This window comes from Tauraco erythrolophus, chromosome Z (genome assembly GCF_009769465.1).
Source record: "Tauraco erythrolophus isolate bTauEry1 chromosome Z, bTauEry1.pri, whole genome shotgun sequence".
Classification (NCBI taxonomy): domain Eukaryota; kingdom Metazoa; phylum Chordata; class Aves; order Musophagiformes; family Musophagidae; genus Tauraco; species Tauraco erythrolophus.
Window position 1 is genome coordinate 14843578 of NC_141496.1, and position 14952 is coordinate 14858529.

The 14952-nt window shown below is 43.6% G+C and overlaps 1 protein-coding gene across 1 annotated transcript; it reads left to right on the plus strand.

Moving 5' to 3' along the window:
* On the plus strand, positions 1-13626 carry SKP2 (S-phase kinase associated protein 2). The gene is made up of 10 exons (XM_086629211.1): positions 1-38; positions 934-1196; positions 2830-2941; positions 3216-3359; positions 3930-4064; positions 5388-5486; positions 7818-7945; positions 11159-11210; positions 11918-12025; positions 13244-13626. The coding sequence occupies exons 1-10, from the start codon at positions 31-33 to the stop codon at positions 13452-13454; spliced, it is 1260 nt and encodes a 419-aa protein (XP_086485337.1). The 5' UTR covers positions 1-30; the 3' UTR covers positions 13455-13626.
* Positions 13627-14952: the final 1326 nt, after the last annotated feature.

Below are 14952 nucleotides of genomic sequence, written 5' to 3' on the forward strand. Positions count from 1 at the left end.
GTTTTTGCCGGTGCGCGCGTCTCTGCCGCTATGCACAGGTACGGGGCCGGCGGCACGCGCGCACGCCGTGGGAAGCGTTTGGCACCCGAAGCGCCGTCCCCGGGAATGAGCCGCGTGGTGCCTGGGCCCTGCGCGAGCCCTCGCGGGGGGCGTGCGCGGGTTCTCGCTCTGCCCGAGGGCGGAGGGGCGTGCGTGGGAGCCCTGGGAGCCGGGAGCGCGCACGGGTCCCGAGGGAGCGCGCGTGGGTTCCTGAGGTTCTCCGAGCATGCGGGGCGGGGGGAGGTGCGTGGGTCCCCGGGGTGCGCGCGTGGATGCGCGACGGGCGTGGATCCGGCCCGCGTACCTACGGCAGGGGCGGGGGGGGGGGTTGGCGTCCTCCCAGCCTGAGGCGGAGCCCCCCCTCCCGCCTCCGCGTATCCCGCGGGGCGGCGGCGCTTCCACGGCCCGCGCGGCGCCGGCGGGCGGGCGGTCCCACGCGCTGCTCGTGCCCAACGGCCGCCCCGCGCCGCTCCGGTGCGGCGCGTCCCGCTGCGCCTCCCCCGGCGCTGCCGCTGTCCCGCCCGGTCCCTGCCCGCGGGCCGGGTGCCGGCCGCGGCCCTTCCTCGGCCGCGCTCGGGTCCCCGCCGCTGCGGAGGCCGTGCCGCAGCGCGCCTCCTCCATCGGCTTCTTTCGCCAGTCCTTTCCGTTTGCCCCCTCATTCCAGCCGGCAACAGGGTGCGCTTAGTTAGGGCGAACCCGCCTGAGGGAGCACACGCCTCTGCTGCGGCTGATACTTGTGCTTCCCGCGCCCACGGTTTTAGTCCAAGTTCCTGTCCTGCACGGGGATGGGGCTTGTGCGTGGCTGTGAAACGCTTCTGTACGAGGAGCCCCGTCTTGGGTTTGGTGTCAGTCTGGTGGTGCCTTCAGAGCCTGTGGGTTTTGCTGTGTCTGCAGAAAACACCTCCAGGAGATCCCATCCTCCAGCAGCAATGTTTCCACCAGCTTCACCTGGGACTGGGACTCCAGCAAGACCTCGGAGTTTCTTTCCAGCATGGGAGTGTCTGTCCTTAAGAAGGATAAGCTGGGCAATGAAAACACTCCGCAGGACCTCCTGGTGCCGTCGTCCTGTCCTCCTCAGAAACGGCAGAAGATGAAGGAGAAGGAAAAGGACTTTATCATAATGCGCCGGCCTCGGCTGCTCCGAGAGGCAGAGTCAGGTACCGTCACCCTGGTCCTGGTTTTGTTTGCCCTTCAATGAAGACCGAGAGTGGGCATGACAAGTCATTAGTGCTTTACTCTTTGCTTTTTTTGCTCTTTCCCAGCAGAATATCACTTTTACATCTAGTGGTTTTCAGGCTTGAGCTGATAAGTCTTGTTTACCTAAGTCTTTAAGCAGAGGCGGTGTGTCTGGCTCCAGAACAGTGGCCTGTGTAAGCCATGGTTGGCTCCTTCCTAGCCTTCACCTTGCCAGCCCTGTGTGCTAGGGATTTGTGTGCCCTGTGTCCCAGCCTGTGTGCTAGGGTTTTGTGCTGTGCGTGCCTGTGTCTGCCAATTCTTGCTGCTTGGGACCTGGGGGCACCTTGGCCCAGTGGGACTCTGAGCTGCATCTGTTGCTTTTCCCAAGAGACCTGTTCCAGGAGATGTTTTGCCACATACCAAGTGGGGCCAGTCTCCTCACAAAACACAGCTGTGGCTGCCAGGTGAATGTGGACTCTTGGTGCTGCTGTCCTCAATGTAACTCTGAAACCCAGGGGGGTTGATTTTTTTAAATTATTTTCCTTTTTTTACTTAAGCATCTAAGAAGTAAGATACTTGGTCCTCAAGACCAAATGGATCCAGATCCACATCTGTCACAGGCAAGGCTGAGGTATGCCAGAGGGGCAGCATCTCAGCTCCTGTTGGAGCTGACCGGTGAGCAATGCCAGGGATCCTGCCAGAGAGCTACAGGGAAGGCACAGCAAAGGGCACAAGGCCCTTGGGCTGGAGAGGGACTAGCAGGGAAAGAGCAGGGCTGTAATCTGGGGCCCTTGAAGAGGTTTATAGGATGATGTGTTTCTTTCCCTGGTATCAAAATGTATTTTCAGTCTGCAGTGACTACAGAATACAAAACAAACAGCTCTCTCCAGACACTAGGCTGTCACATGAAAGGTGGGAACGTCCTCAGACAGCTTGGCTTTTAAATGAGTTGAGTGCTGGGTCATAGGCAGCTGTTCTTGAGCTCCACCACCCAGAAATCTGCCATGTGAGTGGCAATGTCTTCTGGAGCCCTGAATCTACTTGTCAGAGGTTGAGATTGCACCACATCCTTTCAGATAATTCTTGGAGTGGTGGCAGTTAGCATGTGTGTTTTAAGGATCGGTTTGCGGTACCTCTTTTTCACCATGTACTATGCAAAAGCAGAGCGCACTTTGGGCTCCTTTCTGGGAGCCTGATAGCACAGGAAGGATGGGCGTTTTCAGCAGGGGAAAAAGAAAAAGGAGGACCCTACAAGCCTTAGAATACAAAGGAAGTTAACTGAGATGCTCGTTTCCAGAATGAGTACGTGAAAAAAGATTGTTGTCATTTTTTTCAGGGAAATTTTTTTTCTGTAGCTTTAATATGTATACTAAGTTGACATGGAAAGCTTTGCATTTGCTAGTCGTACCCAGGCAAAGATGGTGATAATATCCTTCTACAGTGAAGGGCTGAAGGCCCTAGTGAAGGGCTGAAAGAGGGATGAGTAGTGGGGCTGATGTCTGCAGAGCCTAGAGAGAGACTGTAGAGGTGCTTTTTTTGCCAAACAAAATATCTGATCAGATGCTGGCAAAAATGAAGGAGGCTTAACTAGAAATGTTTGCCCTTTTCCTAAAGGTGTTTCTTGGGATGCGCTTCCAGATGAACTGCTTTTGGCGATCTTTGCATATTTGCCCCTAAATGACTTGCTAAAAGTTTCCCTGATTTGCAAGAGATGGCATTGTCTTTCGTAAGTATTACTTCTCGTCATTTAGTACCAAGAAAACCTTTGCTTCGTAGACTGTTAAATGATCTGGTTCTCATCTTTTTTCATGTGTAATTCAATTTATGCTGTTTGTGGGTTATGTGTATGTATAATCAAAAGATGGCTCACATATATCAACATTAGTAAATTATATTAAATAGCTTTCCCTCCTCTTAGTCTTTTGTGACACTGAAAACTGTGTTGTACTCATAGTTCTGACCCTTTCTAACTCACTAACGAGTAAAATTCTGTGCCTTAGGTTTGACGAGTCTCTCTGGCACACTCTCGATCTGACTGGTAGAAACCTGCTGCCAGGAGTAATTGGACAGTTGCTGCCTGCAGGTGTTACTGTATTCCGCTGCCCAAGATCTTGTATTGGGAATCCGTTGTTTAAAACAAGCAAGTAAGGCTTTTTCTGCATGTTCTGGGTCCTGAAACCACGTCTCAAATATTCCCAATTTCTCTGTGTGTTTTTGGTTTCAAGGTCTCCATCTTAGTAGTAGTGTTTGTGCTCCCTCTGGAGGGTCGATGAGCTGATCAATGGTTAGGTGTGCGTTGAAATAAGAGGATCTGCATTCGCCTGTCTGTTACTTAAAACCAAGTTAATGTGATTTTTGAAAGTATCAAGCACCGTCATGCCCCCTTGCTAACAGTTCTTGGTACTATAAGGTACAAATTGTATCTCCAGCATTTTTATGTGGGAAGCTCAAATTATTTAACTCCAGCAGGACAGACTTTCAGACGTTGTGAGGAATCCTGTAAATGCCTCGAAGATTAGAGTTCTGCGGTTTTTGGCTGGTAGCTTCGCAGTAGGCCCAGTGAGCTTAGCATGTCCAGTGTGCAGCTGAATACAATAGTGTTAAGTATTTTCTGCAAGCTTTGCACTGTATTAGTGTATGGGGTATATTTATGGTATGGGGAATTTGTGGAGCAGGTTTTAATGCAATTTTAGTCACTTGCTTTTCTCCTCTAGTCCTCTCAGAGTTCAACATATGGATTTGTCAAACTGCACAGTGTCTGTTGCAGATCTCCAGAGTATTCTTTGCCTGTGTGAAAGGCTACAGAACCTCAGCTTGGAGGGACTAGTGCTTTCTGACGACATCATCAAGTGAGTGACGTGTCTGGGAATATTCAGGGAATACCTCCTGTTTTGTGCTATCATTTTGTGTAGGCTAGCAAAAGAACGCAGTTTAGAGTTGTTCGTGTGGGAGTCTTTTGAAACGGCCAGTTTTAGGCATCTAACAGAGCTAGCTGACAGGCTAGATGAGCTGCCTTTTTTTCTTCTCTATCCTTGAAGAGATAAGGTCAGGAGGAAACACGCCTCTAGAAGAGTGTTTCTTGGTGGCTTTTTTTTCATTTCCCTGAGTAGGGGGAGCCTGGAGAAACTGCTCCTCCCTCTAGGGCTATGTCCATTGGCTGTTCCCACAGCAAGCTGCACAGCAGAGCCTTTTATTTTCCCATTTCTGTGCTAGCAAGAGAACTTCGTTTGGCATACAGGTTCTTTTCTGGTTTAAGGGGCCTCAGCAGCTCCCCCCACCAGATGCTCGTTGTGCTTCTGCACTGTCTTACTACTTTGTTGAACTTCACTCTGCGTGGAAAATTACAGATTCTGCCAGGCAGATGAACTGTTGTTTGGTTAAACTGGAAAGACACTAATGGATGTACAGTCAACATCCGGCTCAATCACATCAAGTGATTGTGGAGGTGCCAGGAACTATCGGTCAGATAGAGCCTCTGGGTGTCTCTTACTTTTGAGCTTTCTGATGCCTTCCTCACACCAGAGGAGGGGGAAGACAAAAATAAAACCAGAGCACAAATAAACCAACATGGTTTGGCTTTTGATTCTAGATTAAAAGTATCTGAAAATTGGGTACTAATTAGGCACTATGATGGAATTTTGTTGCCTGTTTACAAATTTAGATACTGAGTGTAAGGGTTTTTCCAGATTTTGCCAACTGCATGCCTGCTCTAGTCTTGCAAACAAATGCATTCAGAGGGATGCTATTTGGACATGTGTTTTGTTCTGGAATAACCTCCCATCTTGCAGATGGGTGACTTCAGAGATGGGATGATCGCTTTGTCTTTTGTAGAGGTATAGTCATCTCTAATAAGCCATGGTGTGTGTTTAATGGCCTTCAACAGGGGGAAGTGGAAATAAGCTGTTTCCTTTTAAACTTCACAGTTTATAAATATGCAGACTTGTTAGGAATGTCAGATAAATAGGCAAGTATCCCTTTTGAAGTTGTACTGTCATGTAGCAAGTACAAATTTGAGATCCTTAGTGACTCCTAGGTTGGTCACTTTACTAAAGATGCAGTGCTGCATGTTTAACAAATAACTCTGTGCCTTAAAAATAATCACACATCCTAGCAATGCAAGCAATCTTTCAAGATTTAGATTTTATTAGACTTTTCTGTTTTCTTCTCTACAGGAGCATTGCTAAGAATCCCAGCTTGATGCGACTAAATCTCTGTGGCTGCTCAGGGTTTTCAGCAGAAGCCTTGGAGCTGATGTTGAGCAGCTGTTCTATGTAAGATAAGAATATTTTTCACTATTCCTTCTTACTGCAATTCTTGAGAAAAAGAATCCTTTTCATTTTTTTCCATAGCCATCCCAACTGTACTTGTCTCTGTTTTCTTTGTGAGCCTGTTTCTGTTCCTAAACACCTAACAGTTAATTATTAGCTGAATAGTCAGATAGTTTCTTTCCATCAAGTTTTCTTCTTTAATATCAAAGATGTATTTCAGTAGTTTTTCATGAGTTTCCTTAACCATCCTTAAAGGAAGTCTTGTTGGTGGGTGAACCCCATTTATGTTGTCCTGCATCAAGAGGAGCGTGGCCAGCAGGTCGAGGGAGGTGATTCTCCCCCTCTACTCTGCCCTCGTGAGACCTCACCTGGAGTATTGTGTCCAGTTTTGGAGTCCCCAACATAAGAAGGACATGGACCAGTTGGAGAGGGTCCAGAGGAGGGCCACGAAGATGATAAGAGGGCTGGAGCACCTTTCCTATGAGGACAGGCTGAAAGAGTTGGGGCTGTTCAGCCTGGAGAAGAGGAGGCTCTGGGGTGACCTTATAGCGGTCTTCCAGTTCCTCAAGGGGGCCTACAAGAAAGATGGGGAGAGGCTGTTCAGGAGGGCCAGTTGTGATAGGACAAGGGGTAATGGTTTTAAAATAGAGGGAGGTAGATTCAGGTTGGATATTAGGAAAAAATTTTTTACCATAAGAGTTGTAGAACACTGGAACAGGTTGCCCAGAGAGGTGGTGGATGCTCCATCCCTGGAGACGTTCAAGGCCCGGTTGGATGAGGCCCTGAGCAACCTGATCTAGTTGGAGATATCCCTGTTCCTTGCAGGGGGGTTGGACTAGATGACCTTTGAAGGTCCCTTCTATGATTCTATGATTCTATGATTCTATGATTCTATGATTCTATGATTCTATGATTCTATGATTCTATGATTCTATGATTCTATGATTCTATGATTCTATGATTCTATGATTCTATGATTCTATGATTCTATGATTCTATGATTCTATGATTCTATGATTCTATGATTCTATGATTCTATGATTCTATGATTCTATGATTCTATGATTCTATGATCCTTTTGATTAGTGTGTAAATTTGATTTTCTTAATGAAAGCAGTATGTGATCCTCACAAAGTGAATGTTCTTGAAACTGAAAAGTGGAGCCCCAGAGCTCTCTTTGCAATGAGAGTACAGCATGAATGGCAGAAAACATTGTGACTTTCCATCCATGATAGAATAATCCTTCAGTAACCTTCTACTTTATGAAGCACTGTTCAGATTGACAGCTCCAGTGATTAAACCATCTGCTGGCCGGAAGTCACTGAACTGAGCCCCAGTCAGTCTGGGATTTATATCCTGATCTTTCTGCTGACTTTCTGTGAGATGCTGGAAAATCTACTTAATCTTTGCTTCTGCAAAAGCATGTTTTTAATCAAATGGCAAGTTAGTGGACAGACAAAGCCTTAATCTTTCTCTGCCTCTCGTGGGCAGATAATGCTTTCTATTGCTTGGTCTGAATTACTTGGATCATGAGCTCTTTAGAGAACAGCAGTCTGTACAGTGCAGTGAATAGCAGATGGCAAACCTGATCCTAGGAATGCTAGTGGCAATTTAACTGTTTTTTTTTCATTTATGTAGAGATTGCCAGCTAAATGCTGTAGTTGGGCTGTTCACTGTGTCTTTGTCCTCTGGCTACATCTACAACACCTGCATGCAAAACAAATAGTTTGTCCCAGACCTGAATGGTGATAGGCTATAAGTAATCAAGCATGTAAAGAGAGTTAAGACCACAGCGTGGCCCATGCTTATATAAAACTATGAAGTATTTTATGCTAATGAGGATTAATTGGTCATCTGACCAATGCTAATGGATAGCCTTTTTTTCCTCTCAATATGAACATCTGTTCAGTAGTAACAGATTCAGGTCACAAACCCAGAAGCAACATGAAAAGACATTGTCTCCCCATGGCAGTCCCTGGAGAGAACCATTTCACTTCCGAAGGTATTATTGAATCATTCCAGTTGGAAGTCACCTTGGGAAGTCACTTTAAGCCTTTGCCCGAGGAGGGTCTAAATTCAGCACTGGCTAGGTTGACGAGGACTTTCTCTGGTTGGATCCTGAAAGCCTCCAAAGGCAAATTCTACAGCCTTGCTGGGCAACCTGTTCTGGTGCTTAAATACTGTCATAGCGAAATTTGAGGTCATGAATACAGGATGTCAGTAGTAGGTATGTTACAAGCTTGTGCCTTAAAAGTATCACCTGTAGTAGCTAATACCACAACTCAAACTGTATTTCAGTCATTCTTCAAAAAAACTTTGTTCATTTGTGTGTAGGTTGGAGGAACTGAACTTGTCCTGGTGTAACTTCACAGCCACCCATGTCAAAGCAGCAGTCAATCATGTTACTTCAAAAGTAACCCACTTAAATTTAAGCGGATACAGACAGAATCTACAAATAGCAGGTAAATAACACCATGGCAAACCTTTATCCCACTATGGGATAAAGCAGCAGGCTTTTTATTTTCTTCTGGTTGGCATCTGCTGTGTGTATAGAAAAATCATGCACCAACATTGATTTTGTGCTCTTGCTGTCAGAGAATCTTACTCATGTCTCTGGCTCAGCCAGGAGGGGTGAGGAGATTTGCTTTCTGAATTTAAAAATAGTCAGGTGAAAGCTCATTTCATCTTCAGTTGAAAGGTATAGCCCTTACTTCTGAAGGAAGTCCTGGAAGCAGAATACAGTGTCATGGTTTCAGCTGGGACAGAGTTAGTTTTCTTTTTAGTAGCTGGAACAGAGCTGTGTTTTGGATTTGGTATGGAATTTGTTATGAGAAGAATGTTGATACCGCACTGATGTTTATAGTTGGTGCTGAGACATCAAGGACTCTTCAGCTTCCCATGTTTTGCCAGTGTGCAGGAGCACAACAGGCTGGGGGGGAATATAGCCAGTACAAAGGATCTACAATTCCTGGCTTAGGATTTGAGTTTAGACTTAGGGTTGAGGTCCAAATTGGCCAAAGGAATATTCCATACCATGCAACGTCATTCCCAGTATATACATGAGGGTTGGCCGGTCAGTTTGGTTTCTAAGGCTCTCTCTCTTTCTCTCTCACACACACTCTCTTTTTGGATCTCTTTTTGGGGCACTTGCTCTTTTGGGATTGCAGTTTGGGGACTTATCTGTTTCGGGATCACTTAACCGGGATGGGACAGGTGTTGGTCACTGGGTGGTGAGCAATTACACTGTGTATCACTTGTTTGTATATATTATCATCATAATTGTATTATTTTTATCATTATTACTTTTTATTTTATTTCAATTATTAAATTGTTATCTCAACCCATGAGTCTCCTTCCCTTTTCCCCTTTAATTATCTTTCCCATTCCCCAGGGGTGGAGGAGGATGAATGAGCAGCTGTGTGGTATTTAGCTGCTGGCTGGGCTAAACCACACCACACTGGATCCCATGGTCCACTGTGAACTGTGAACTAGCCTTCCAAATCCTGGTTTTGGAGCATTCTTAAAGGTTCTGCCATTGTGGCTGCTGAAGGCGTCTTCCAAAAGAACAGTCATAGTAACTACTTGAGTTTCAGCCTGACATGACATACCAATAAATTTGTAAGGCAAATAGTTAGTGTTAATCACTGAGATTATTTACTTACTAATAGTTCTAGGAGGGAAAATTGGGTAAAGTTGCAGGGTAATAGAAAATGCAGAGAAATCTAGATTTGGGGAGAGGGCACAACAAAATGGGTAAGTGCATACATAAAGGATGAAATGGTTTTGGTGGTAAAGAGAAATTAATTTTCTCAATGAGTAAATGTGATGATAGGGCATTGGCTGACAAGCAGGTAGATCACACACAGGCTGTGACCTATCTTGTTCCTCTTTAAATGTCACACAGCATGCATTGCCTTGTTGGGAAGTACACCAGTCTTTTTATCTCAGCCCAAAGCCCAGAAACAAGTATGTAATCTCCTCAAAATCAGGAATTTGAACCTTCTGTTGATCTGACCATTAGAGACAATGTGTGGAGCTCTTCTGTTTGCATAACAGTTTCTACGACTTAATTTTGCACTGTTTCAATTCAATTTATAAGGCATAAGATTTGAATAGTTCACTAATGATTATAATTTAGGTATTTTCTTTATTTTTTGCACATGAATTCTGAAATATGAAAATTCTCTTGCATGCTGATTAGCACCTTGCTAATAATAGTGGCCTTCTAGGTAATATCCGAGTCAGTGGTGATTCTATGCTATTTACAGACAATGCAAAGATGGTCTCAAGAACATACACTTCAGATTGGGAAAACCTTAACCTTCTGTCATGAGGGAAGAACTTTCTGTGGGTAAAAACTGAGATGCCTAAAGAACTTTGTGGACGACACCAAGCTGGGAGGCTGTGTCGATCTGCTTGAGGGTAGAGAGGCCCTTCAGAGGGATTTGAACAGACTGGATCGTTGGGCTGAGGCCAATGGCATGAGCTTTAATAAGGCCAAGTGCAGAGTCCTTCTCTTGGGGTACAAAAGCCCCAAGCATCGCTATAGGCTCGGGGAAGAGTGGCTGGAGAGCTGCCTGGTGGAGAAGGACCTGGGGGTGTTGGTTGACTACCGGCTTGATATGAGCCAGCAGTGTGCCCAGGTGGCCAAAAAGGCCAATGGGATACTGGCGTGTATCAAGAATAGTGTGACCAGCAGGAACAGGGAAGTGATCCTGCCCCTGTACTCGGCACTGGTGAGGCCGCACCTGGAATATTGCGTCCAGTTTTGGGCCCCTTGCTTTAAGAGAGATATTGAGCTCCTGGAGCGAGTCCAAAGAAGGGCGACTAAACTGGTGAAGGGGCTGGAAAATAAAACTTATGAGGAGCGGCTGAGGGAGTTGGGGCTGTTTAGCCTGCAGAAGAGGAGGCTGAGGGGAGACCTGATTACGGCCTATAAATACTTGAGAAAAGATGGTGGGGAGGTGGGGGAAGGGCTCTTTACATTAGTGATGGGTGATAGAACAGGAGGAAATGGGTATAAGCTTAGTCAGGGGAGATTCAGGTTGGATGTTAGAAAGAATTTCTTCTCTGAAAGGGTTGTCAGCCACTGGAATAGGCTGCCCAGGGAGGTGGTTGAGTCCCCATCCCTGGATGTGTTTAAGAAAAGGGTGGATGATCTACTTAGGGATATGATTTAATGGGGATTAGGGACAGTTGGACTGGATGATCCCTAAGGTCTTTTCCAACCTAGAAATCTATGAAATCTATGAATCTATGAAACCTGATGCTCTGAAAGGGTATTTGATGTGTAGAAAGTCTTTGGTATTTTTTTCACTATGTATAAGAATTTCAGGCATCTCACCATTACTGTGTGTATGTAGATTTTTACAGCAATATCATTTGAATTATTCACTTGTTAGGTTGCTGGTGCAATTGACTTTTAGGGACACTACTTTGGACTAAATGTATCTGTTTTGCTGAGGGTTAAAAAAAGTCCCTGTAAGGTATTTTGATAGGCAGACTATGTGCTTTAAGTCTTAAGCGTGTATCTTTTTTTAACAAAAAGTTGTGTTTCAATTGTGGGGTTCCAGTAGAGAAGATAGAAATGAAGATATATGGAAGCGAGTAGCCTGTATAAAGCATGTTTGTCTTGTTACTGAAAGATGGACTGACTCTGTGTGATCTCTTTTCAGACGTTAAAACACTGGTGGAAAGATGTCCGTTTCTCATCCACTTAGATCTAAGGTAAGAAGACCTGTGCAGCCAGTCCTTAAATCATTATGGTTCAGGAATCTTTGCCAGTTCTATTGTATATAGCAATAATACATGATTGTGTAGGATTGCACAACCAGAAAATACTTTGTGGGTTAAATACACAAAAGTTTTGTTACCTGGCATGACCTAATCTGGAGCAGGCAAATAACTTGGAAGATTTGTTACCTCAGCATAAATCATTTACATACGTGCAGGATTTGTTAACTTACAAGTGATCGTAGTCAATGTGTAGAATGAAAGGCAGCATTTAGATGCGTATGGTTTGTAAGTCTAGCATCCTAGAGAGGGCTTAGTTCACCTCTGATATAAATTTGTTACTTGGCTATAGAACTGTAAAAAAAGAAGTGTATTTTGGTTTTGACTTAGTCAATTAACATATTTTGAAATCTTGATGTGTAAAGTAATTGTTTTTCATGGCATGAGTTCTGCTGCAGACTACCTGCCTGCAGAGAAGCTCGTGCTTCACTTGCCCTTCAGTGAAAAATCAAAATCCCTCCCCTACAACACACAAGAAAGAAATAGGTTACTTCCGTATTAAAAAAAAATACTTAAGTAGTAGGAAAAAAAGTTGGTATTCATTAATTTCTCAGTCTGAATTTTAGAAATACTGAATTTACTTCTGCTGAATTTACTTCTGCTTTATACTTAAAACCTATGTCATGTGCTCTGATGTGCAGTGACAGCGTGATGTTGAAGCCTGAGTGCTTCCCGTATTTTCATCAACTTGTCTTTCTACAACATCTGTGTCTTAGCCGATGTTATCAGATATCACCTGCTGCCTTAGTGTAAGTAATCTCTAAATGGCTTTGGTTTTGCTAATCATACAGAAGATACATTAATTTAAACTTGCTTTATTTTATGTTCAGAATTGCAAGTACTGTTTTGAAAAACTTACTGGTATGAGGAATTAGGAATAAGGAACTGAGATAAAATAACTTGACTGCTAGAGCATGTACTTTTGAGAATCCAGACTGGAATCAAAGGTATCTGAGATAATTTTTCTGTGATGTCAGTCTGCACTCATGGAACTTGCTGCTTAGTGCATGCACCATGTCTTCCCTTAATGGAATTGTACTACTTGGTACTTTTTACTGTGAGGTACAGTTGGAGGTTTCAGTCCTGCCAGTGACCAGTATTGGTGTCAATATTAGGCTTGCAGTTATGCAGCAAGGAATGCTGCATAAGGAATGTCCTTTGGAAAAGTTAACAAGAGTTGACAGTACTTGCTGACTAGATGATCTGACAAATTCTTTGCTTTTGTGTGCACCTGTGTCAGATATTGGTCGCCACTCAAACACAGCTTAGTTAGTTGCTTGTGGTTTTTTTTCTGCCTTTTAGTAGTATTGCAGCTATCCATCTTAATCCTCTCGGGAAGGATGTCAATCCTAAGGAAATAATCAACAACAAGAAAAAGGAATCAACAACAAGAAAAAGGTTGTGAGAGGGAGAGGACTATCAAAATGGAATCTGAAGAACCTTTTCTGCAGCAGTGCATGCTGTCATTTATTATAGCTTGTGTGTCTCTGCCTTTCGATTTTGTCTAATACTTGCTTACAGATACACAGTTCACATGATGACTGGGCAAACGTGAAGCAAGCAAGAAGCCAGGGCTGGCTACTCACCAAAACGTAACAAATTGGAGACCAATATTACCTAGGGGCTTGTGTCCTCTGAGCCACACCCCGAAACTTCATCTGGGGCAATTCCTTCCACTTATTCTAAATTTTTAAGACCAGGGAAATGAAAGAGTAGGAAGGAGTTTGTTTTCTCTCTGTGTGACAGAGAACAGCAAAAAGCAAGTTATTCAGCTGGTTTCTTGAATCATCAGTACAGAGAACAGTTTCAATTAAGTATGTGCTTTTAAAAAGTAGGAAGAGGAATTTAGCTTAAGTAGTTACCTTATGTCTAAAAAATTAGTAGAAATGCAGTTATCTAGTTTGAGTATGGACTGCAAAAAAAAAAATTCAGGTTAATGATCTAACTTTTTATTTTTCTCTTTCTAGAGAACTTGGTGAAATTCCAACATTAAAGACTCTTCAGGTATTTGGAATAGTGACTGATAGCTCCCTACAGCTCCTCAAGGAAACGCTTCCTGACATGGAAATCAATTCTTCGCACTTTTCAAGTATCGCAAGGCCAACTGTTGGCAGTAGTAATGATGAGATTTGGGGCATCAAATGCAGATTGATGCTGAGGAATCCTAGTGGCTTATGATCACCTACAATGCACTGGATGTGATGCATACACTGTGTGTAGTGAAGCTCGTTTTGAAGAAAAGTGCTGGAGCACCTTTATTCATAGTACTGTTATTGTAAAAAGCATTCTGACTTGGTCTTAAGCCTTAATGTATATTTTTTTACTCAAAGCCTTTAGAAATCTGATGACCTGTGAGCAATTGTAGAATTTTTTTTTTTTTTTTTACAGGAAAGCTTTTTTTAAAAAAATACTATGAAACAGTCACTGTAATTAATGTCAGTCTCTAGGAACTGTTGCAGGTTCTGATGCAGCTTTTGTTGCTCTGAGGTGTTCTAAAGGTGCTTTTGATTAGCTCTTCCAGCTCTACAACTCCTGAAATGTATTGCAGAGTTGCTAGATATCTTAATAAGGCTTAAGGAATTGTCCTTGTCTGAGTTTGCAGAACTCTAAATTAATAATGGTATTAAACCTATTTAAATTCTTAATTGGGCAAGATGTACAGTAAGATGAGAAGCTACCCACTGTTTGAGAGGGACAGAGGACTGAGTCTGAATTCACAAAACCTGAAAACCATAAATAGGGGAAGGGATCTCTACACAAAAGCAACTAAGAGACACCTCAATACTGTCAAAGTTAAGCAGCATAAAGGAGCACAGTGAAGTTTTTCTTTAGCAGGCCACAAAGGTGACATCTGGTTTTAGTATTCTTTCTTAGCAAAATATAGTCAGAAAAGCCCATTCAGAGTAAGCAGCTGTAAAAGCAGATGCTGGTGTGTGATATTGTGGTGCTGGGTTTTTTGATTAAATATTACAGAACCTTAATGTAGCTTCTGTGAGCTTCATCTCAGATAAAACTTATTATAAATGTTCTCTTACTTCTATAGTAAGATCTTTCAGCTGCAACTGATAAATTGGCAGAAATCTTGCAGGAGGAGGGCTCGAATGGTTCTAGATCACAGACCAAAAAGAAGACTTGGGACTGCAGTGTAACAATGCTGAAGAGATGCTTTGGTGCTATTAAGAGACATCAATTTCTCTCTTATATAATATCATTTCACTTCATGTATCTGTAACACTAACCACTATGGTCTGGCACTGATTTTTTTTTTTTTAAAGTCATATGAAAAGCTGAGTAACTGTCCAAAAAAAACCCTACCCCACCAAACTATGGATAGGGACAGATAATGACTTTAGGTAAAACTTTGATCTGGGTCTATCATCCAGGTCCTCATTCATAAGCCTGGAATGTCCAGCACATGTAAGTGGTAGTTGAGAAGTGTGAGGGCAAAACTTGCACCCTGTGTAGGGCATGAATATGCTGCTGCTGTTCCCGTGAATGCAGTAAGCAAGCAGGTGGTGAATTTATTCATGCATGTTTAACGTTAGCCTACAGCATTACTGACAGGGCTGTTGCTTAGGTAGTGTTTCCCATTTCACTCTGAAGAATTAAGAAATAAATACTTGGTAGCACAGAACAGATTAATTACTATGGAAAGATTGTATGAGTACTAGAATTT